General features: G+C 36.9%; 1 protein-coding gene and 1 pseudogene across 1 annotated transcript in view; one reads left to right on the top strand and one right to left on the bottom strand.

The window, feature by feature from the left end:
• Positions 1-3,608: 3,608 nt before the first annotated feature.
• The window catches only part of LOC144454980 (uncharacterized), an 88,824-nt gene continuing 66,982 nt past the window's right edge, over positions 3,609-25,450 (bottom strand). The window contains exons 4-5 of the mRNA XM_078147796.1: positions 3,825-3,910; positions 3,609-3,745 (exon numbers count right to left, since the gene is read on the bottom strand). Of these exons, the coding sequence (XP_078003922.1) occupies positions 3,730-3,745; positions 3,825-3,910 (102 nt within the window). The 3' untranslated portion in view covers positions 3,609-3,729. The remainder of the gene's footprint in view (positions 3,746-3,824; positions 3,911-25,450) is intronic.
• Positions 20,960-22,352, top strand: LOC110203378 (ubiquitin-protein ligase E3C-like; annotated as a pseudogene).

Below are 25,450 nucleotides of genomic sequence, written 5' to 3'. Positions count from 1 at the left end.
AAAGCCAAATCTACAATTAGAAAGTCATTTTTGAAGTATGGCGGGTAGGAAGGAATGAAGGAAAGAAGGAAGGAAGGAATGGGATAAGCATTTCTATGCCTATGTGCCAGGCACTGTGCTAAGTGCTTTACAATCCTCACAACAACCTGATGAGGTAGGTGCAACAATCTGGAAACTGAGGCAGACCAAAGTAAAATGACTTGCCCAGGGTCACATAGCTAATGAGGGTCTAAGGCTAGATTTGAACTCGAGTCTTCCCGACTCCAGGCCCATGGCTCTATCCATTGCATAACCTAGCAGCCTCTTGTAGCTGATAGATGGCCCATGTTATGAATTCCCCTACCCAAATGGAGCTTATTGCACGTAGCATAAGGAGAGTTTGATGGATAGAAGGGTTTCAGTGGAGAAGATAGCCTTGGACCAGACTTCTCTGGGAGTAGGTCTAGATGGAGAGGCTCATCTCACACTATTTCACATACTCTGTGGCCCCACCAAACTGGACAAAACTTGTCACTCTCCAAACACATCCCACACTTTCCCAAGTCTGGGCCTATGCTCACAGTAGCTTCTCCCCAGAAGGCACACTCCCTAGTGTCAACCAGAAGTCTGACTCTTCCATCAAGGGTCCAACTTAGGTGCCATGTCCTCCAAAAAGAGACCATCAAATCCCACCTCCTATTTTTAAAAAGGAGGAAACTGAGGGTCATAGAGGGGCAGTGACTTGACTAAGAGCACACACAGGATCCTAGGTCTAGACCTAGAAGGAACCTCAAGACCCCCTAGTCCAATCTTTTCATTTTACAAAAGAGAAAACAAGCCCAGAGACATGAAGTAACACCCAACATCCCATTAGTATTAGGTAGCAGGGCCAGGATTTGAAGTTGGGTCACCTGACTCCCAATCTAGGACTTTTTCTATCTTAAGGATATCTACCTTTTTTTAAAATTTATTTTTATTTATTTAGGCAATTGGGGTTAAGTGACTTGCCCAGGGTCACACAGCTAGTAAGTGTTAAGTGTTTAGTCTGAGGCTGGATTTGAACTCAGGTCCTCCTGACTTCAGGGCAGGTGCTCTAACCACTGCACCACCTAGCTGCCCCAAGGATATCTATCTTAAGCCTAAGTTAGTACTCCGTGCCTGGGCCACCATAGCTATGTTTCCTTTGGATGCCAAATACTTGGCTCCTCCCCCTGTCGATAAAACCTCACCAGAGGAATGCTGATGGCTACACTGCCTCCACCTCCCAGCTTCATCTCCCACACATACTTTCCCTCCAACAAGGAAATCCTTTCTCGCCAATGACGTATTTGGAACCATATACTTTCAAGGCAATTTCTGGCAAAGACAAGATTGCTTCCATAAGAGGATGGTTGATGGGAAAAGCAGGGTATGATGAGCTATACACATGGTGTATGCCACTCATGATAAAAAAAAAAATAGCATTTATAACAGAAGCCCGGAACTTAGCCAGCCAATGACAGGACCAACTAGTACCCTCCAAGATTTACAAAGCCCTTTCTCTACAACCTTGTGTAATGATGTTGTTCAGTTATTTTTCAGTCGTGTCTGACTCTTTGTGACCCCATTTAGGGTTTTTTTTTGGGGGCAAAGATATTGGAGTAGTTTGCATTTTCTTCTCCAGTTCATTTTACAGATGAGGAAACTGAGGCAAACAGGGTTAAGTGACTTGCCCAGGGTCACACAGACAGTAAGTGTCCGAGGCCAGATTTCAACTCAGGAAGATGAGTCTTTCTGACTCCAGGCTGGCACTCTATCCACTGTGCCACCTAGAAGTCCGTGTTATGGTAGGTAATGCAAATAATATACCCCCTTTCTATCAATGGGCAAACTGAAGGTTATAGAAGGGAAGTGACTTCCACAAGGTTAGATCCAAGATCCAAATCTTCCTATACCACACCCCAGGCAGCTAGGTGGCACTGTAGTGGAGAGAGTGCCCTGCCTGAAGTCAGGAAGACTCATCTTTTGAGTTCATATCTGACCTCAGACACTGACTAGCTGCGTGACCCTGGGCAAGTCACTTAACCTTGTATGCCTCAGTTTCCTTATCTGTATAATGAGCTGGAGAAGGAAATGGAAAACTATTCCAGTATCTCTGCCAAGAAAACCCTAAAAGGGGTCACAAAGAGTCAGACACAACTGAAATGACTGAACAACAAATGCCACACATGAGCATAGATTTAGGACTGGGAAGGACGTTACTAGTTGGCCACTGAGGTTCCTTCTAGTACTAAGATCCTTGATTTTATGAAAGATCATAAAGTCTGATTCCTTTGATGTGCAAACGAGGAAACTGAGGCCTACGGGAGTGAAATGATCTACTCAAGGGCACACACACACATGTAGTAAATGGCAGAGCTGGGATTTGAACTCAGGTCCTCTGACTCCAGTGTCTAATGTTCTTTGCACTAAACCCTGCTGCCTCTCAAATCCAAAGATAAAAATAAGGTAATTGGGACACCCTCAAGGAGGTCCTAGTAGGCTGGCCTTCAGCTTATAGAATAAACTACTTAATGTCTATCAGAAAGACAAAAGGGACTTTAGAACATTGGATGTTCAAGCTTGAAGGAACTTAGGAAAGTGGAAAATAGACTGGCAGAGCTGGAAGAAAAGGTCCTTAGATCGGAGAATGTCAGAGCTAGAAGGGACATCAGAACTCCTGATGACAGAGTTGCAAGGGACCTTAGAACAGAGAATGCAGAATATTAGACCTAAAAAGGACCTAAGACCCCAGAATATCAGTGCTAAAAGTCAAGAAGCATTTATTAAGTGCCTACTATATTCCAGGCACCGTGCTAAGCCCTGAGGATGCAAAGAAAGGAAAAAAAACCCGTAACTAGTCCCTGCTCTCAAGGAGCTTGCTCTCCAAAGAGAGGAGACATTAGAGGCTTCTGTATTGGACCCTGGAGGTGATAGGGAGACCCAGGGAGGGGAAATTACTTACACAAGGTCACAAGTTGTGACAGAGGCAGGTCTTTCCATCTCCAACACCCCACAGTACTCTGAGGGCAATGCTCACTTTTTACATTTGTATCAATAGTGATATATCTCCCTGTCTTATTTCCCCTTCTAGACCAGAAGCCCCATAAGGACAAGGACCGTTTGCCATTTGTATCTATATTCCCCTTAATACCAGCTTGCAGCTTGGATGGGTTTAGCTACTTGTTTAACCCATGAATGAATAGACCAGATTAGCTGGGGGAGGGGAGAGGAGGGGACAAGGGCTGACTGAATGAACAAAGCAGGAAGAAATGTGTTCGCAGCTGGGTCTTACATCTAGCTTCAGGCAACCTGAACCATACATGGAACAGGACACTCTGTCATCCTGGGCTGTAGCAATGGAGTTTCTCTTAATCCTGAGAAACTTGGCCTGGGTGTGCATTTTTTGAGAACTCTGAGCTGCCTCAATGGGGACCCACCTGGCCAGTTCCAGTTGGGCAACTCAGCTCCTCCTCTCCCTCACCTCTCCTTCCCTCTCCCTCTCTGTGAGGTGGGTTACCAGAGTGGTAAAAGCCTTCAGGATAATCATGCTTGATACACACCTAAGAAAAGCAGAGCCCAATGGATAACTGATGTATTTCAGCCATAAGATTTATTGAAGGAATTAGCACAGCAGACAGGGTCCCAAGGTGACAAAGAGCAGCTCTGGGTAGCTACTGCATCCGATGTTCCTCCAATATTCCTTTCAGGTTCATGCTGGGACTTCATGTCTCATTGGCTCCCATATCTGTGGAAGGCAAGAAGCAGTGACTCTTTAGCATAGAGCCATTTAATACTCATACTGAGAAAAAATTCTGCTGATGTACCTGATTAGAGAAAAATCTTGCCTCCTAATTTGGCTCATGGACAGTCTTTCTGTCAGCATCACCCTCGTACACATCTCATGACATGTCTGGATGAGAGGAAAAGAGGCTCAGTGCTGGACTTACATGTTCAAAAGGGAATCTGTCCCCTTGCCCTAACCCATGTCCCCTTCCTTGTTATTATTCAGTCATGTCCAATTCTTCCTGACCACATTTTGGTGTTTTCCTGGCAGATACTAGAGTGGTTTGCCATTTCCTTCTCCAGCTCATTTTATAGATGAGGAACTGAGGTAAACAGGGTGAAGTGACTTGTCCAGGATCACATGGCTAGCAAGTATCTGAAGCTGGATTTGAACTCAGGTCTTCCTAACTCCCAGACCAGTGCTCTGTCCACTATGGTGCCACCTAGCTGCCCTGTGTGCCCCCTTCCTAGCTTCCCTATTTCCAGTTTCTCAGGCTCACACCTTTAAGAGTCATCCTTGACTCATTCTCCCCTTTTCCCATATATCCAATCACCTTTCAAGTCCAGTCATTTTGACCTCATTAACGTCTCTCCTACCCATCCCCTTCCCTCCACTTGCCCAGTCTCTAACCTAGGTCACTGCTTCTCATTTGGATCATTACCATTGCCTCTCAGCTGGTCTCTCTGCTTTGTGTCTTTTCCTTGTAAGCTACCAGAGTAACACTCCTAAGACACAAGTGTGACCATGTCAATGCCTTCAGCAAGAAACCTCAGTGGCTTGCTATTACATGAGGATCAAATACAACCGACAATGCATTTGGCATTTAAAGCTCTTCACAGCCTATCTCCGTGCTACCTTACAGGGTTTATCATACATTCCTCCCTTCCTGAACTTTCAGGTCCAGCCAAACTGCCCTTCTTGACATTCTTACATCCTCTATGTCTGTATCTTTGCACAGACTGTCCTCCATGCTTAGAATATGTTTCCTCCTCACTTTGACCTTTGACCTCTAAGAAACCCAGTTTTCCTTGAAGAGCCAGCTCAGGTACCCTCTTCTACGTGAAGCCTTTGCTGCTTCCCGCTATTTTGACTATCATTACTGCCTTCCCTTTACTGTCTCACCCCATAGAATATAAGCTCCTTGAGGGCAGGGAATGTTTGGGGTTCGGTTGGCTCATTTTTGGTCTTTGCATTTCAATGTCTGACACAGAGTAGACACTTAATACATTCTTGTGGGCTGATTAATACCCATTCCTTCTTCATATCTATACTTGTGGGAACTAATACACATCAGCCTTACACCTGACTAATTGATATATACCCTCCAGCAGGGTACTCACCTGGACTCACCAGTGTTAGATTACCACCCTCCCCACATCTGTATTTATTCTCAGACCCAATACTCATTTGCTTTATAATACCATTCTTTCCTCCAACTTTTCAGCACTTCTTAAACCGTGGGTCATGACCTACGGTTTAAGAAGTGCTGAAGGGGTCGAGAGTGGAAAAAGTTTAGGAAGCCCTGCATGCACATCTGTTCTGTACCTTGCCCCCTCTTTATCCTTGCCCCTATGACATGTCTTCTGTCTCTGAGCTTGCCTGTAGTGGCCACTGCTACCTCTTCCCCCTCCAAATTACAAAAATGCCCTCAAATTGGACACGGTGTCAATGCTATCCCTTGCAGACTCAGTATGTCCTACTCTCAATGTCCTGTACACGTCACACTACAGTTATAGTCAACAATGAGCTCCTAGAAGGCAGAAGTTGGGTCAATGGAGTTGTTGTAATGAGACCTCAGCCTACAGTAGCTGTGATGTAGACAATAGACAAATCCCCAGGGATGGGACAGACTGCAGAGCAGATGGATGTCCCAGCAAGCCAAGCATACCACATGTTAGCTCTCCCTCTTCATTTTGAGCCCACATTCACTTTTGTTCTGAAATTCTGTGTTTACTCTGAGCCCCAAATACTTCTCTGGGGAAGCCATCTGTTCTTACCTGGCTTGCGGAGTGTCTTTCAGAGCTATGGATTTGAGTCTCCGAGCCCCTAATACTTCTCTGGGGATGTCATTTATTCTTACCTGGCTTGTGGAGTGTTTCCGTGTTCTTGATTGCAGTCTTTGGGGCAGCATGACATTGGTACACACCCTCCTTGTCCCTGTGTACTTGCCTTTAGCCCTAATGGATTTCTATCTCTTGCTTCTGAACTGGCCCACATGCCCCCTAATGTACATCTTCTATGTGGCTCTCTTTCTGTCTCTAACTCTCTCTCTGTCTGTCTCTCTGTCTTTCTTTCCCCTTGATCTTAATATTGGTGTTGCACTTACCTTTGGCTCCAGGACTTGTATTCTGAACCTTTGTTCTTACACTGAGCCTCCCTAATGCACACTGGCCCTGAACAACATTAGCTTTACCCGTAGCCCTAATAAACATCTGGCCTTTACCTCTGTACTTAACCACGGTTCTTCCACTAGACAAGTGTTCTGAGACAGCCTAGAGGAGAAGATAATAAAAGTAAGTGAGTGGGGGAGGAGGAGGAGGAGGAAGGAGGTATCTCACATCAGAAGGATGAAAGAAAAGGTGTTTCCTTGGTAGAGGAGACGTGTATTTGTTGTGAGGGATGGATATCTTATAATGAGCCTCTTTTGGGGCACATTTGCCCTTTGGAACACCTTCCTTGAGAAAGGGTTGCACATCTCTGGACAGCATCCCATCCGAGGAGAGGGGATACAGGAGTCTCCAAATGCAGTGCTAGAAGCTAGGTTAACATGGCCTTAGGAATGGAAACTGATCAAGCCTTAAGGGTAAGGGATAGGACCAGGTCTCCTCATTAAGGACTCAGAGGGATTGCTACCACACAACAACATTTCCCTAAAAGATTGTTTCCCTTATGAATTGTCATTTTTAATAGTGAGGCACAGCAGAAGAAAAGAAGAAAGGGGTAATATCTACAAAGGTAATAACAGAAATTTCTAAGAGCAAGGCAGAAAAGAGGAAGGATGCAGTAAAATCTACAAAGGCAGAAATTGGCTAGAAGAGGGGGCTCAAACCTGATACTTCAGAAGCGTTATCCTTATGGGGAACACAGCAAAGAAAAAAAGGAATGAGTACGATTCTGAGAATAAAAGTCAGAACAAGCTGGAAGATAAGAGGAATGAGGAGGGAGACAAAGCAGAGCAGAATTATTTAAAATAAGAGATTGGAGGGAATGAGCAGAGAAAAGATTCTGAATCATTTACTTAACTCAGCAGGGTAAGGAAAGGGACCAAAGATGGAAAGGAATAAATGGATAGATTAGATTCAAAGAACTTGGGATAGGATGGGTGAATTGAATGGGAGCCAAGAAGCAAGAGAGAGCCTGTGAGAATGGACTAGGATGAAAGTATTCTAATCAAAACTAATTGCAGAGACCTAAAGTACTGACTTAAAAGAGGAAAAGGATAAAAAGAAAATTGAAATAAATAAATGGAAGACTATATGAGTAGAACAATAATAATTTGAAACGTGAATGGATTAAACTATCCAACAAAATGAGATTGGCACAAAATGGATAAGAAAACAAACCCCAACAATCTGCTCTATGCAATTAACAAATCACAAAATAAACACACATATGGAATGAAAATGAGAGGCTAGAACAAAGTTTACTATGCATCAGGTGATTGAAAAGGGGAGAAGTTGTGATCATGTAATGAGACAATACAAAAACAAAGTCAATTTTAACAATTAGAAAAACAAAAAATGGCAAAATTAGCATAAAAGAGAACAAATATGGAAAATTAAAGAAGTCAATAACAGAAACCAAAAGACCATAGAATTGATGAACAATATTAAAATCTAGTCCTTAGAAAATACTAACAAATTTGATAAGTCTTCAGCTAACCTGATCAAAAAGAAGAGTAAGGAAAAATCAAATTACTAAAATAAAAAATGAACAAGGTAAAATCACAACTGAGAAAAATAAAAAGAATTATTACCAGTGCCTACTATACCACAATCAAGTGCCAGCATAACTCAGAATTAAAAAGAAATGGAGGATGAATTACACAAATATAAAATACACAAGTTTGCAGAAGAGCGAGAGGCCTTAAATAATTCAAACTCAGAAAATCAAAAGGAACTAGACATAAAGGAACTATGAAAGAAAAAAAATATCTTGGCCCATTTAGATTTATAGATGAATACAATAAATGTTTAAAAGGCAATTAAAATCTACTCTGAACATAGTCTCAAAAACTGGAAAAAAACCCACTATACCAAATGACTTTATTGGGGCAAGCATAATTCTAATATTGAAACTAGGGAATGGTAAAGAAAAAGAGAACTATAGTCTAATATCACCTATGAATGCTTATATAAAACATTTAAATGAAATCTTAGTAAAAAAGATGGCAAAAATACATAAAAATTATTTACTGTGACCAAGTTGGATTTATACAACATTCATTTGTTCTGAAAACCTTACCAAGCAAAGGCATAGAATGGCCATTTAAAAAATGAAAATAGCCTAGGAGAAAATAACATATAAGAGGCAGCGTGGTATACTGGACAGTGGGCTGGCTACAGTCAGGAAGACTCTGAGGCCAAATCCCACCTCTGACGCATTTTGAGGGTGTAAAACCGAATTAGAGCTCCAAGCAACTTTCAAAGACTAAGTAGTAAAGACGTTGACAATCTACATTGGTATAAGAGATTTTCTCAGAGGGAGTTTACTGAACCAATGAAATCACAGGTCCAGGAAAAAAACTGTATGTATATCTGAAACAAAAAGCTAGCATTATACACAATGGTGAAACACAGGAGTGATGCAAGGATGTTTCCTTTCCACAGTCATTTGACATAGTTTTAGAAATGTTATTGATAGCAACAAGAAAAGAAATTAAAGCCATAAACATAGGCAAGGAGACAAAAAATGGATTTGCTGATGATGTGATAAATTACTGGGAAAATCTCAGAGAATCAGAAAAGCAACTAAGTGTTGCAATTATTAGCCTCAGTATAGTAGCAATATATGAAATAAACACACCAAAATCAACAGTATTTCTAGAGAGCAATAACCCACCTCAGGGAAAATATAGTAAGGGCAGTAACATTCAAATTAATTATGAAATGTGTAGACTATATGGGAGTGAATCTATGAAGATGCTCAAGATTTATATAAATACAACAATAAAATATGCTTTAAAGAATGGCAAATAATTAGAGAGTGGTTCATGGCCCAAGGTTGGGTTATACTAATACCATAAAAAAAGATGATGCTATCCAAACTAATGAATAAATTTAGTGCTCTACCAAACTACCAAGGGGTTACTTTATAGAGCTAGACAAAATAATAATAATCAAATTCATTTGAAAGAACAAATAACTGGTCTAGAATCTCAAGGAAACTAGTTTTTTTAAAATATAGGGATAAAGGAGGGGAATAGCACTTCTTTCCTTCAAATTATATTACAAAGCAGTAAGCAAGATTTTGGGCCTGGTTATAAAACAAAAATAAGGTCAGTGGAACAAACTAGATGAGGAAGAATCAGAAATAAGCGAGTTGAACCCAGTGCCTGCTTCTCTCTCCCTCTCTCTCTCTCTCTCTCTCTCTCTCTCTCTCTCTCTCTCTCTCTTATATATATATATATATATATATATATATATATATGTATATGAAAATATAAAGTATATGTGCAAGAACTAATTTGCCAAGAACTACTGGGAAAATTGCAAAACACTTCGGAAGAAATTAGGTTTAGACCAACATCTGATACCATCTACCACAAGAAGTTTAAAATGGATATGTGATTTGAATATTAAATATCATGTCATTGAAAAATTAGAAGCAAATAAGATCAGATACCTTTTATAGTTAGGCTTGGGGAAGAGTTCTTAATTAAATATGGGGTAGTAGTGATCACAAAAGATTAAATAGATAATTTTAATTACATGAAATTGAAAGACTTTTATATGACTAAAATCAGTACAGCTAGGATAAGAAGGGAAGTAGTCAGTTGGGAAAAATCTTTGCATCAAATTTCTCTGATGACAGTCTGATATTCAAGATACATAGGTAACTAATGGAATTATATAAGACCAAGATATAATTTCCGATTGATAGATAAAGGGTAAGAAAAAAAATTTCTCAAAAGAAGAATGGCAAACTCTTAACCATTTAAAAGACTGTTCCCAAATCACTAATAATGAGAGAAATGTAGATCAAAAGAACTTTGAGGTTTTACCCTCTACCCATGCAAAGATAATAAAAGATGGGAATAATCAGTGACAGTGAGACTATGTATAGAAAAGCATACAGATATACTGCTCAGAGAGCGATGAAATGGTTCATCCACTTTGGAAAGCAATTTGCAATTATGCCAAAGAAGTGATTAAAATGTTCATAGCCAGAGATCTCACTACTAGGCACGTATATTCAGGGAGATTAAAGACAGAAAGGAATGTCCCATATAACACCAAAACGTTCAAAAACAGATTTTTTTTCTAGTAGGACAGAACTGAGAAATAAAATAGATTCCCCTTAAATAAAGAATTACTAAAAATTGTGGTATGTGAATGTAATGAAATGTTAACTGTGATATACGAAACAATGAATAGCAAAAATTCAGGGAAGCACGAGATTTAGATGAACTGTGGAGTAAGCAGAACCAAGAAAACAATGTTACACAATTACAATAATGTAAATGGGAGGAACAAAAACCCCAAACCAAATGCTGTATATAATTATAATGACCAAACTGGGCCATGGAGAAGAGATGAGATCACCAATGGAAGTTGTATAGAGGGAGAAGAGGGCCCTGGATAGAACCCTGTGGGGCACATAATCAGGGGACATGATTGGGATGAGGAGTCAGCGAAGGAGAGGTCAGATAGGTAGGAGGAGAACCAGGAGGGAACAGTGGTGGGAAACCCTAGAGAGGAGAGACTATGAAGGAGGAAACGGTCATTGACAGTGTCAAAGGCTGCAGAGAGGTCAAAGAGAATGAGGTTTGAGAAAAGGCTATTGGATGTGGCAACTAAGAAATCAAGCAAATCCAGAAGAGAAACAATATTTTTAAACGAAGAAATTAGGGATAGCTTTAGGTTGGCAATTGGAGCCCTTAATATAGAATTTAAAAACAGAAATAGCAAGGGAGGAAAAAGTTAACAAACAATGAAGAATATCTTCAAAGAAATAGAAGCACTGAGACAGAAAATAACACATGTGAAACACAAAAATAGCAAAGTGAAAGAAAATACTGCAGAAGAGAAGCAAAGACAGCAATGGCAAGGTATATATAAATTCAATCTAAGTCAAAGCAGTTGACTTTAAAGAGAGGATATACAGAGATAACTTTTTTTTTTTTGGGTGAGGCAGTTGGGGTTAAGAGACTTGCCCAGGGTCACACAGCTAGTAATCAAGTCTGAGATCACATTTGAACTCGGGTCCTCCTGACTCCAGGGCTAGTGCTCTATCCACTGCACCACCTAGCTGCCCCCTACACAAAGATAACTTAAGGATTGCTGGTATCCTGGAAGAACATTACAAATAATAAAAAAAAAGAATGCCATATATTGGAAGAAAATAGTTTCAGAGATCTATTGTTTGGACATGCCAACGCAGGGATTTGTTTTACTTAACTAAGCACACTTCCTACAAAGTTTTTTTTTCTTCTCTTTTCTCTTTCTTTTTTAAAATGGGGGCGAGGGATGTGGGGAGAGAAAATAAATTCAGAACTTTTGAATACGGAGAGCAAAGGCACTGATTGAGAAAATTTACATAGGATCATCAGTAAAAATCTTCAAACTTCAAAGTGCTTAAATTTCACAATTTCAATAACAACAAATTTTACAAGCAGTTATGATAAAGACCTTAAAATATGAAGGAAAGGCAATTCAAATATTGAAGGATTGTTTTGCACTCATGAAAAATCAGAGAAGGGAGTGAAATAACATATTCCAGAAAACAAAGGCACTCAATATGTAACCCAAAATAACATATCCTGCAAACATAAGCCTAGTCATCAAGAAAGATGATACCTATATTTTTGAAAAGAGAGTCATTTGACAGTAACAGAATAAAGTACAAACATCAAGAAAAAATCTCAAGCCAATCTCTTGTGTCTATATGCTATTGTGGGGGAGAAAGGAGGAGAGGAGAGAAAGAGAGAAGGGGGAGAAGGAGGGAGAGGAGAGAAGAGGAGAGGAAAGGGGGGTGAGGGGGAGGGAGAGGAGGGATCATCAAGTGAAAAAAAGAACCTAAGGAGTTAAAGATTCAAAGTGAACTTAATGAATCTGGAGGGGGAAAACACGTTGAAGGAATACCCCAGGGACTAAATCAATGTATTTTGTAGGAAGGGATAACATAGTGGGAAATTTTAAGAATGAACAGAGGGGTGGTAATGAGGGATGGAATGAAGGAGTTTAAATTTATAGGTGAACAGTAAAGGGATAGTAATTCCTTTACATCAGAGATGTTTAGGCTGGAGTAGTGCAAAGAGAACCAGATTAAAATGTAATTGGGAAATGTTTAATGAAATAATTAAGAGCAAAATTCAAAATAGATAACATTAACTTGTGGCTTTCTCTGTTCATATGCAGCAACAGCAATCAGTTGCTACATGTTTGACACCACTTTTTTAGGCCCTTAAGAAGAGTAGAAATTGTGGGAGAATAGGATAAAAACAATGGATGTGGAGGGTTCCATATTGGTACTTTAGAAGCTTTATTTTTGTTCAGTTGTATCCAACTCTTTATGATCCCATTTGGGTTTTTCTTGGCAAAGATACTAGAGTGGTTTGCCATTTCCTTCTCCAGCTCATTTTATAGATGAGGAAACTGAGGCACACAGGGTAAAATGACTTGCCCAGGGTCACACAGTAAGTTTCTGAGGCCAATATGCACTCAGGAAGATGACTGTTCCTGTCTCTAGACCTGGAATTCTATGCACTGTGCCACCTACCTGCCCTTAGAAGTTTTACCCTCACAAGGAACATAAAATAAAGGAGGAATAAATAGGGTTATATAAACAATGAGTCTAAAAACAAAATCCCAAATAAACTTGAAGAGAAATAATGGGAAGAACAAAAGGAAAACTTCCTGGGAAATGGGCACAACAAAAGAAAGTTACATAAAATAAGAGGCTGGAGGAGAGGGTGGAATGTATGCTCATCTGGGTAAGAAAAGAGAAGTTTCAAAAGCCATGGAAAAATATATTAATAAATAAAAAGAAAAAGTATTGAACAATTTAAAAAAATTCAAATAACAGAGCAGAGAATGGGAATAGGGAAGGAAAGAGCCTATGGAAAAAGATTAGCATCAAAGGAGTAGAAGCAAAATTAATCATAGGGACAAAGAATTTATTTAAGAAGGAAATAAAAATCAACACAAAAGAAATAATAGAGGAAAACATCATCATCGTCATCATCATTGCTAACATTTCTATAGTGCTTATTATATGCCAGGCAGTGTGCTAAGTGCTTTACAGTTAATCTCACTGGATTCTCATATCACCACTGAGAGGTAGGTGCTATTATTATCCCTATTTTACAGATGAGGAAAATGAGGCAGAGAATGGTTAAGCGACTTGCACAGTTACACAGCTAGTAAGTATCTGAGGCTGGATTTGAACTTGAGTCTTCCTGATTTCTGGTCCAGTGCTAAGTCTAGTAACTATTTCAAATATGAATGAATTAATCAATCCAATAAAATGAGAGAACAGAAAAATGGAAAAGAAAACAATACCTAACAATGTACTATGCACAAAAATACCTTTAAAAACAAAGTTGTACAGAATGAAAATAGAGGCTGGAGCCAAATTTACTATAGGTCAGGTGATTCCAAAAAAGCAAGACCCACAATCATGCTGTCAGATAAAACAAATATCAAAAGGCATAATACCAAAGGAAAAGCAGATTATGTTTAAAGGTATCAGAGATGGTGAACCAGAGGAAAAAGTAATTAGGTTCCACAAAGGACATAAATAGCACAATAACATTCTTAGATCAGAGCTGGACAAATCCACAAGCAGATTTAAAGAAAGGAAATTATAGAATTGAACAAAGTGCCAGAGGAATTAGAGTTTAAACATTAAAGTATATACATATGTCTCAGAAAAAGATTTTCTTCTTCTTCTTGTCGTTACCACAAGCTAAGTTTACAAAAAATAGACCATTTGCTAGGGCACAAGAAATTACAAATAAATATTTAAAAAAACCCCCCAAAATATTGAACATATCCTTTATAGACTGTAATGTAATAAAAAAAATAGTAATTAATACAGGGAACATAAGCAACAGATACAGACCAAAATGGAAACAATGACATTTTGAATAATGCATGAGTTAATGAACAAAGCACAGAAACAATTGGTAACTATGAATGAGAATGATAATTAGATAACATATGATAATTTCTAGGATATAGCTAAAGAAATCCTCAGAGGAAAAAAATGTTATATTTGAAACATACCATAACAAAATAGAAAAAAGATTACAATAAAAAAAGCCCAAATCTTGAAAATTAGAGGAGAAATAGATATGATGGAAAACAAGAAGACCATAGACTTAATAAGCAAAACTAAAAGATAGTCTTTAGAAAGACTAGCAAAATTGATAAATGTTTCAGTGCTGGGATTGAAAAGAATGAGGAAAATCAAATTATGAAAATAAAAAATTATCAGGTGAAATAAATTTTAAAAATTCTTAGTACCTCTTACATGTAATTATATTATAACAAAATAATTTAAAAGAAATGGAGGATTGATGAAAAAAATAAACTATTAATAGAACCAGAAATAGAAAATTTAAACCCAATCTGAGAAAATGAAATTGAATAAATAATAAAGATGTCACAGAAGAGAAACCCCCTCCCCCAGCATATACATATTTATAGATTAACTCAATCAAATGTTTTAAGAATAGTTAGTAGAAATACTGTGCAAATTATTCTCAAAATTTAGAAAGAAATAAAATTTTACTCAAGTCCTTAATATAATATAATATTATATATAATACTAGTAACCTGGGCCAGTCAAGTATGAAGTTAAAAAAAGAGAACTATATGACAATGATATTCATGAATATTGATGCAGAAATTTTAAATGAAATACTACTAGCAAAAAGAATACAGAAATATATGAGAAAAATTACTCAGTATGACCAAGTTGGATTTGCACTAAAAATGCAAGGATAGTTCAACATTAGGAAAATGATTAGCATTATTAATCATAGTAAAAACAAAAGCCCACCCTAGGAAAAAGTGCAGAAAAAGCTTTCAACCAGGTGTATCACTCACATGAAAATACCAGAAAGCACAGGAATAGAAGGGACATTTTAAATATATAATCTATTACCAAGAGTTAACATTATTCACAACTGGGAAATTATAAGAAACATTTCTAATAAATATAAGAGTAAAGCAAGGCTGTCGCCCTTGTCCTACTGCTGCGAGACAGTTCTAGAATTGCTTGTAACAGTAATAAGACATGAAAAAGAAATTTAAGGCATAAACATTAGACAAGAGGAATTAGAATCATCTCTATTTACTTATGATGTGATGATTTACTTAGAAAACTACAGAGAGTTGGCATAGAAATTAAGATAACAGTTACAAAAGAATAGCATGACACAAAATGTATCCACAAAATAATTAGCATTTCTATATGTCAATAGGAAAATGGAGAAGGAAGTTATAGGAAAGGAGGTCCCATTCAAAATAACTACAAATAAAAGTTCTTGGAATAGAGACATAAATGAAAAGCTTTTAGCTAATCTGATCACAAAGGGAAGGGAGGAAAATCAAATTGCTGAAATAAAAAATGAACAAGGTAAAATCATAGCAGAGGAGAAATAGAAGGAATTATTATAAGCTAGGGTACATACCAGCACAAAAAGGAATTTTTAAAAAATGGAAGCATATATGTAAAAATATAAAAATAAATTTACTAGAACTTGAAATTGATATCTTAATGTCAGAAATGAAACTGAACAAGCTTTAAAGGAATTATGAAAGTCTACTAAAATTCTTTTACATCATAAAGAGTAATGAATAAAAAAAGAGAAGAATAAAACACAGAAAACTATAGATTATATGAATAATGAGAGCCTGCAAAAGACTCCTTACCTGTAAAGTTAACTGGAGAAGGAAATGGCACTCCAGTATCTTTGCCAAGAAAACTCCAAATGGGGTCATGAAGAGTTGGACACAAGTAAAAAATGACTGAACAACAATACCAAGCAAAAGACCACAGCAATATATCAAAATAATCATTCACTATGATTGAGTTGGATTTATACAAAAGATTTATAGAGGGATAACAGGATGACTAAACAAACATTAAGAAAAACATTTAACATAATCATCTTACAAAACAGAAACACCATCACAAATTTAGATGATGACAAGATGTATAAAAAAGATTTTGACAAAGTACAACAATTATTTGTACTGAAAACCCTACAAAACATAAAAAAGAGAAGGGACAGTTTTTAATCTGATAAAGAGTATATATCTTAACCGAAAAAGTAGCATTATTTTTTTCTCTCGAGATGGATAGCATTTTTCATTGTGAGTCCTTTGGAATTGTTTTAGAATTTAGATCGTTGCATTGATCAAAGTAGCTAAGTCTTTCACAGTTGATCATCATTACAATATTGCTGTTAACTGTGTGCAATGATCTCCTGGTTCTGCTTGCATCACTTTATATAATTCTTCCCAGACTTTTCTGAAGCCATCCTGCTAATCATTTCTTGTAGCACAACAGTATTCTCAGAACAGAGAAGTTAAGAAATGTTACAAAGTAGAAAGAGTAAGAGAAGCTCAAAATAGTACATGATTTAGACAAAAAAGGTGATATCAGATAATTGAGCATAGAAGAAACTGCCTGTCAGATTATGGATAGAGAAACAGCTCGTGATTAAACAATAAAGAGAGAGGTTTATGGGAGGTATGATGGATAATTTTGATTACACAAAATTAAAACATTTTTGCACAAACAAAACCAATGCAGCTAAAATTAGAAGAAAAGCAGGAAACTGGTGAAAATGTTATAGCAAGTTTCTCTGATAAAGGTCTCATTTCTCTACTATATACAACACTGAACCAAATTTATAAAAATAAGATCTATTCCCCAATTGATAAATGGCCAAAAGGCATGTAAGTGTGCCCTCTGTATGATGAAATCAAAGCTATCAATGGTCATATGAAAAATGCTCTAAATAACAAATAAAGTCAAATAAAAGATTAGTTATTAGAATTAATGTACACATTAACATCAATATTTATTAATATAATTATATTTATCAAATATTTTAAATAATATAGTATTATATTTTACATACTACCAACATCAATGTTAATATTTATTAAAATATTTATATAATAAATTAATAATGGAATTAAATAACAAAATAATTAAAACAACTCTGAAGTACCTTCTAAAACCCATCAGATTGGCTAAGATGACATAAAAGGAAAATAACAAATGTTGGAGGGGATGTGGGAAAATAGTACACTAGTACACTGTTGGTAGAGCTGTGAACTAGTCCGACTCTTCTGGAGAATGCTTAGGAACCATGCCTAAAGGTCTATGAAACTGTGCATACCTTTGACACAGCAATACCAAGACTATACCCTAAGGAGATCAGAGAGAGAAAAAGGACCCATATGTATAAAAATAAATACAGCAACTCTTTTGTGGTACAAAGAATTGAAAACTGAGGGGATGCCCATCAATTGGGGAATAGTTGAACAAGTTATGGTATATGAATACTATTGTGCTATAAGAAATAATGAAGGACACGGTTTCTGAAAAAACATGGGAAGGTTTAAATGAGCTAACACAAAGCGAAGTGAGCAGAACCAGGAGAACAATCTACATAGAAACACCAATATTGTAAAGATAGTCAACTGTGACTTAGTAACTGTGATCGATACAACGATCTACTACAGTGCCAAAGGACTCATGATGTTAAATGTTATCCACTAACAGATGGAGAACTGATGTGTGGTGCATAGTGAAGACTGAATTTTACTTTTTTCTTAATTTTTCTTAAAGTATGGCTTACGTGGAAATAGGTTTTGCATAATTTCACAAGCATAATAGGTATTGTGTTTCTTGCCTTCTCAATAGGTGGGAAAGAAGGAGTTGGAAGGTGGGAAAGTATTTGGAAATTAAAATAAAAAGTATCTGGATAAAAAAATCATCAATAGGGGCAGAGCCAAGATGGTGGAGTAAAAGCAGTGACTTGCTCGAGCTCTCCCCCAAACCCCTCCAAATACTTGTAAAAAATGGCTCGCAAATTCTAGAGCAGCAGAACCCACAAAAAGACAGAGTGAAACAAATTTCCAGCCCAAGACAACCTGGATGGTTGACTGGAAAAGTCTATTGCACTGAGCTAGGAGAAGAGTGCAGTTCAGCGTGGGCCATGCAGGCAAAAACAGGGCCTCAGTGAACCTGGAGCAGTCCTCAGGGGATTGAATCAAGGGCAGCTGTGGTGATTTCCAGACTTCTCAACCCCAAATGCCAAAGACATCTTAGAAGTTCAGCAGGAAAGATGTGTTTGACCACGATGAGAGAAGAGCTCGGACCCAGCCCCAGTCCCAGCCCCAGTCCTGGCACAGTGGCTGCTTTCAGAGCTTCTGGCCCACAGATAGAGGGGGGATCAAGCAGTTGATCAGAGGGGGATTGCAGGGATCTCTTTGTTGGTGCTGAGGCAAGGATTCTTTTGCTTTGCCCTTGCTTGGATCTGGGTTACAGTTCCGGGTGGTGGTCCTGGGGCGAGAAGGAGTGCTGGCGTGGTGGAGCTCATAGTGGTGGTACAGAAGGAATCCTTCTCACAGTTCCAAGGCAGAAAAGAGTGCTTGTGGTCACTCATATGATTATTTTTTTTTTTGGGCTAGGCAATGAGGTTAAGTGACTTGCCCAGGGTCACACAGCTAGTAAGTATTATGTGTCTGAGGCCGTGTGGTCACTCATAGGCCAGAGCCCAGGCCAGGAAAAGTGTAAACACCTCGCCCTTGATCGTGTCAACTTGGATTAACTGAAAATTTACAGGTCCCTAGAAGTATCTCTGAAAACAGCCACACAAAACCCCTGAAGCTTGGGACAGTACATTCTCCACATTGGAAGCACACCCCTACTTTAACAAAGAATTTAAAACTCAAGTAATTGGCTGGGAATGTGAGCAAACAGAACAAAAAATGTCAGACCATAGATCTTTCTTTGGTGACAAAGAAGATCAAAACATACAACTAGAAGAAGACAACAAAGTCAAAGCTCCTACATCCAAAGCCTCCAAGAAAAACATGAATCAGTCCCAGGCCATGGAAGAGCTCAAAAAGGATTTTGAGAAGCAAATAAGAGAAGTAGAGGAAAAACTGGGAAGAGAAATGAGAGTGATGCAAGAAAATCATGAAAAACAAGTCAACAGCTTGCTAAAGGAGACCCAAAAAATACTGAAGAAAATAACACCTTAAAAAATAGCCTAACCCAAAAGGCAAAAGGGGTCCAAAAAGCCAATGAGGAGAAAAATGCCTTAAAAGCAGAATTGGCCAAATGGAAACTAATGACTTTATGAGAAAACAAGACATTGTAAAACAAAACCAAAAGAATGAAAAAATAGAAGACAGTGTGAAATATCTCATTGGAAAAACAACTGACCTGGAAAAGAGATCCAGGAGAGATCATTTAAAAATTATTGGACTACCTGAAAACCATGATCAAAAAAGAGCCTAGACATCATCTTTCAAGAAATTATCAAGGAAAAATGCCCTGATATTCTAGAACCAGAGGGTAAAATAGAAATTGAAAGAATCCACTGATCACCTCCTGGAAGAGATCCCCAAAAGAAAACTCATAGGAATATTATAGCCAAATTCCTGAGTTCTCAGGTCAAGGAGAAAATATTGCAAGCAGTCAGAAGAAACAGTTGAAGTATTGTGGAAACATAATCAGGATAACACAAGATTTACCAGCTTCTACATTAAGGGACCGGAGGCTTGGAATATGATATTCCAGAGGTCAAGAAGCTAGAATTAAAACTAAGAATCACCTACACAGCAAAACTGAGTATAATCCTTCAGGGGAAAAACTGGATATTTAGTGAAATAGAGGGCTTTCAAGCATTCTTGATGAAAAGACCAGAGCTGAACAGAAAATTTGACTTTCAAATACAAGACTTAAGAGAGGCATAAAAACAGGAAAGAGAAATTATAAGGGACTTATTAAAATTGAACTGTTTATATTCCTACATGGAAAGATATTTATAACTCATGAGACCTTTCTCAGTATTAGGGTAGTTGGAAGGATACAGATACACACACACACACACACACACACACACACACACACACATACACACACAGAGGGCACAGGGTGAGTTAAAGATGAAGGGATGTTATCTAAAAAATAAAACTAAGTGGTGAGAGAAGAGTATACCGGGAGGAGGAGAAAGGGAGAGGTAGAATGGGGTAAATTATCTCACATAAAACAGACAAGAAAAAACTTTTACATTGGAGGGGAAGTGGGGGAAGGTGAGAGGGAATGAGTGAATCTTTCTCTTATCATTTGGCTTAAGGAGGGAATAACATACGCACTCAATTGTGTATGGAAATCTGTCTTACACTACAGGAAAATGGGGGAAAGGATAAGAGAGGGGGGAATGATAGAAGAGAGGGTATATTGGGAGAGAGGGTAATCAAAGCAAATATGTTTGAGGAGGGACAGGGTCAAAGGAGAGAATAGAATAAATGGGAGGTGGGATACAATTAAGGGAAATATAGTTTTTCACAATATGACTATTATGGAAGTGTTTTACATGACTACACATGTTTAACCTGTATTGAGTTACTTGCCTTCTCAATAAGGGTGGGTGAGGAGGGAGGAAGGGAGAGAATATGGAACCCAAAGTTTTAAAAACAAATGTTAAAAATTGTTTTTACATGCAACTGGGAAATAAGATATACAGGCAATGGGGTATAGAAATCTATCCTGCCCTACAGGAAAATAGAAGGGGAAGGGGATAAGAAAAGAGGCGGTTAATAGAAGGTGGGGTAGATTAAGGGAAGGGGTATTCAGAATGCATGCCGTTTTGGGGTGGGGGGAAGGATGACATGGGGAGAAAACTTGGAACTCAAAAATCTTGTGGATGTGAATGTTGAAAACTAAAAATAAATAATTAAACCCCCCCCAACAACAAACACCCTACTAAATATGGTGCAGAGGGATTCAGCCAGTAAAGATGTATTCACAATGACGGCATCTATCTGCTACACACTAATGGTGTGACACCAAATGATGGTGCCAAGGCTTCTCTACAGTTTAGCCTTTAATGCCAGGTTTCTGAGACACCTTTGGTGTCTAATATCATCAATGACAACCTGGATGATTACAGGGTCTATGGTACCATTACTTCAGGTCATATGAAATGGTTCTCCCATATCTTTAGAAGTTTACACTTGAATCATCCCACTCTTTTACCTTTTTAGCTCCTTGTTTAGTCATTCTCTAATTTCCATACATGATAATGAATTCTTCAGTGATCCCATAGACGCTGTAGGTCAGAGACAATCATCAATGATGCCTTTTACATTACAAGAGCTTATATTATCAAGATGCCTTTGATAAGCCTGCTTAGGAATCATCAAATTGGCTTATCCAGAAACAAAACCAGAAGTTTGTGAAGAATATATTATAGCATTTAAAAATGTGGGAGTTCCAACTAATACTGAAATGCAGCAATGTATACAAATGGAACAAAACTGGTGGTTTCAGTTATTCAACGTTATCACCAATCCAGTAAAAATATGATTTTTTTGTCCACCAAATCACTGACTGTCAGAACAAGAGAATATTAAGCTAGATAAGGTTACACAGCTCTATGTGCCATCAGCTAGACATGCATGGAGAGTCCAAAGAATGGGAAGAATAGGTCCTTTCCAATCTACCCTGGATGTAGATCTGGAACCAGCACCACTTACAGTAACCAAGGAAAGGCAGCTTGTGGTTCTCACAAATTGCCCTTCGTAGTTTCATTTGAAGAAAGAGTAAAACTTTTTCAAAGATTAATCTATGCTGATAGACAAGAAGTACAAAGAGATGGTCCATTTCTGGATGGAATTAATGTTACAATCTGAAGAAATTACGTTTATGAAAATAAACTTTCCCAGAAAATGAGTCTGATTTGAAAAAAGTGGATTCATGTGCACTTACTTAATGCACATGGCCTGGATGAACCTGGCATTGATGGTGGTGGCATATTTAGAGAGTTCTTGAATGAACTACTGAAATCAACGTTTAACCCCAACCAAGGATTTTTTAAGACCACTAATGGAGGGCTTCTATATCCTAACCCTGCTGCACAGATACTTGTTGGAGATTCTTTTCCCAGACATTACTACTTTCTTGGCAGAATTCTGGGAAAGGTAGAGAATTTATTTTATATTGGAATAAATATAAAAACCTATATTTATAAATATTTTCTCAGAAAGTATTGGAAAATATCAGATTTCTTTGTTGTTGACCTAACCTATAGATTTCTACTTAAAACTAAGCATTTTTGTCTTTACCGTAGATTTATATGAAATACTAAAATGATTGTTATTCAAAAACACTTAATTGCTTTAGAAAAACTACAATCCATGAAAGCCAGACCAGAACTACCTCATGTGGTTGTCATCAAATATGTTTAATTTATATGCTAGTATGATAGAAATCATACTCCCCTTTGTCTCCAAAATAAAAATTAAAAAAATTCAAAATTCAAAAAAGTCTACCAAAATCTTTTCATATGATGACTCGATTAAAAAAACTGGGGAAGACTAAAGCAGAGAAGGAGAACTATAGACTATAATGCAAATGAATACAGATTCAAAATAATTTAAAAAGATCTTAGCACAAGATTACAACAATATATCCAATAAATTATTCACTATGACCAAGAGGGATTTATACAAGGGATATAAGGATGATTCAACATGAGGTAAAACATTTTACATAATTAGTTATATTAGAAAAAAATCCCACCACCTCTAATTCAGATAGAGTTGGCTTTGACAAAGTACAACAATCATTTGTGCTGAAAACCCTACAAAACATAGAAAGGAAAAGAAAGGCCAGTTTTTAATTTGATAAAGAATATATGTGTGTGTGTGTGTGTGTGTGTGTGTGTGTGTGTGTATATATATATATATATATATATATATATATATATATACACACACATATATATGTATATATATATATGTATATATATATGTATATATATGTATATATATATGTGTATATATATGTGTGTATATATATATATATATATATATATATATATATAAAAAGCCAAAAGGGAGCATTATTTCCTATAGTAAAACACTAGAAGTATTCCTAATAAACACAGGAATAAAACAAACATGCTACTTTTCCCTGCTGCTATTTGACATAATAGTTCTAGAATTCTTGTGCTAGCAATAATCCACAATACAGGAATTAAAAGTACACACATGGGCAAAGAGAAGACAAAATTATGCTTGTGTGTTGAAAAAAATAGGTGTTTCCTTAGATTTCACAATTCAAAATAGATCAGAAGTAGAGATAAATAACGAAGAGAACAAAGTCAAGGAAAATTTTTTGGAAAGTAGGGGTGAAAAAAATGAAAAGCAATGAAGGGTTACAGTGGAAGAGGATAGGGAAGTTTTCCAACTACTCACTTTCCTGGATTGTGAAAGAGAAGGGGCAGAAATGGGGGGCTGGATAGATAGAAAAATGATGCAAAATCAGAGAATTTTGGATAAGGCAAACAAATCAGAGCAGGTCATCAAGAGCCAGCCTGGGGAGAATAACTTATATTAGTGTATTATTAACCAAACTACTTGTAGGTTTAAAGCACTGACTTAATAGAGGAAGAGAAAAATAAAAAAAACAAATATAGGAAAACAGAAGTATAATGAATAAAAATTCAAGTATGAGTGGATTAAATTACACAATAACATGAAAGAGAAAGAATGGCTATAGCTAATTTAACCCTCAGAGAGAAAAAAAATCATGTCTCCAAAAATATGTATTAACAAAATAAAAAATAGAGGAATAATGAACCAAATTGGGCATTCAATAACAAGACAATTTACAAACCAAAATAAGAAACAAAAGAGGGAATCTTGAATATCAGAGGAGAAATAGGAAAAAATAAAAAAAAGATAGAATACATAGAACTAAGGGTTCTTTGAAAAGATGTGCACAATTGAAACATCTTCAATTCTTAAGACAAAGGAGGGAAATGAAATGGTTAAAATGAAGCATAATCAAGGTAAAATTGCAACAGAGCCATAGAGAGCATTTGTTATAAATGAGTATACACAATTACATGGTAGCACAGCTTAGAATTCAAAAGAAATAAAGGCTTAGCTACACAAATATAAAATAGCAGCATTAATAGAACATGAAAACAATATCTTAGACCATTTAATGTCAGAAAATGAAATTGAATGAGCTTTAAAGGAACTACAAAAAAATCCTGGTACAGATAGATTTTGGGGTAAATACCATCAAAGTTTTAAAGAACAAATAATTATATTACAAAGAATTATTCTATAAAAATAAGTAAGGAAACAGTCTAAAAATTCTTTTATATGCTAGAATCTTGAAAAGTAAACCAGGCAAAAAAAGCAAAGAATGATGACAGACTATATTACTAAAGAATGTTGATATAAAAAATTTAAATAAAATAGCAAAAAGGCTATAGCAGTATAACCAATACATTATTCACTGACTGAATTGGAATTATACAAGGGATAAAAGGATGGTTGAACATTAGGAAAAAATATTTTACGTAATTATATTCTTAAACAGAAACACCAGCTCCAAATCACCTGAGTATTTGATGAGACACAAGAAAAGCCTTTGAAACAAATACCAAGTTCATTTGTACTGAACACCCTACAAAACACATCAAGAAAAGGGACATTTTTTGAATGTGATAAAGATTATATTAATATATACTCTTTATATGCTTTATACAGAACAAAAGGTAGCATAATTTCAAATGGTAAAGTAGAAGCATTCCTACTGTATAGAGGAATAAAGCAAGGATGGATTCTCGCTTCTCTCCACCTTCCCCCGCTCCATGTCCCTGTCAATTTCTCAGTTTTTTGACATAGTTCTGGAAACAGATATTAAAGACCTAAACATACACGAGGAGACAAAATTCTACCTATTTAGTGACAATATGGTGATTAACTTAGAATTCAGAATTAAAAATGGACTGGAAAAAATGAATAATGAATGAGAAAAGTAAAGGAAAACTTCTTGGAAAGGAGACAGTAAAAGAAAATGACAAAAAAGTAAGGATGAAGGGCTAAGGACAGAAAAGATTCTGAACTATTTATTTGATAGACAGGGAAAGAGAATGAACAAAAATGGGAGAGAGATGGATATAGAAATGTATAGAATAAAAATATAAATCAGAGAACTTGGGATGGGGTAGAAAAATCAGAACAGGTAATCAGGATAGAACCTGTGGGGTAGACTAGCATCAGGCCTTTAGGAGCAAAACTATTACAAATAAAAAGTCCTCACTTAATAGACAAAGCAGATACAATTCAGTACAATAAAGAAATGGTGGAAAATGCAAATCTAATTATTAAAATTTAAATGTGAATGGATGACATAATGCAGCAAAATGAAGGAAAGAATAAATGG

This window comes from Phascolarctos cinereus, unplaced genomic scaffold, assembly GCF_003287225.1.
Source record: "Phascolarctos cinereus isolate Bilbo 61053 unplaced genomic scaffold, phaCin_HiC Scaffold_8;HRSCAF=390, whole genome shotgun sequence".
In the NCBI taxonomy this organism is placed as follows: domain Eukaryota; kingdom Metazoa; phylum Chordata; class Mammalia; order Diprotodontia; family Phascolarctidae; genus Phascolarctos; species Phascolarctos cinereus.
Note: the sequence above shows the minus strand (reverse complement) of the source record. Positions and strands in the feature narration are given on the sequence as shown.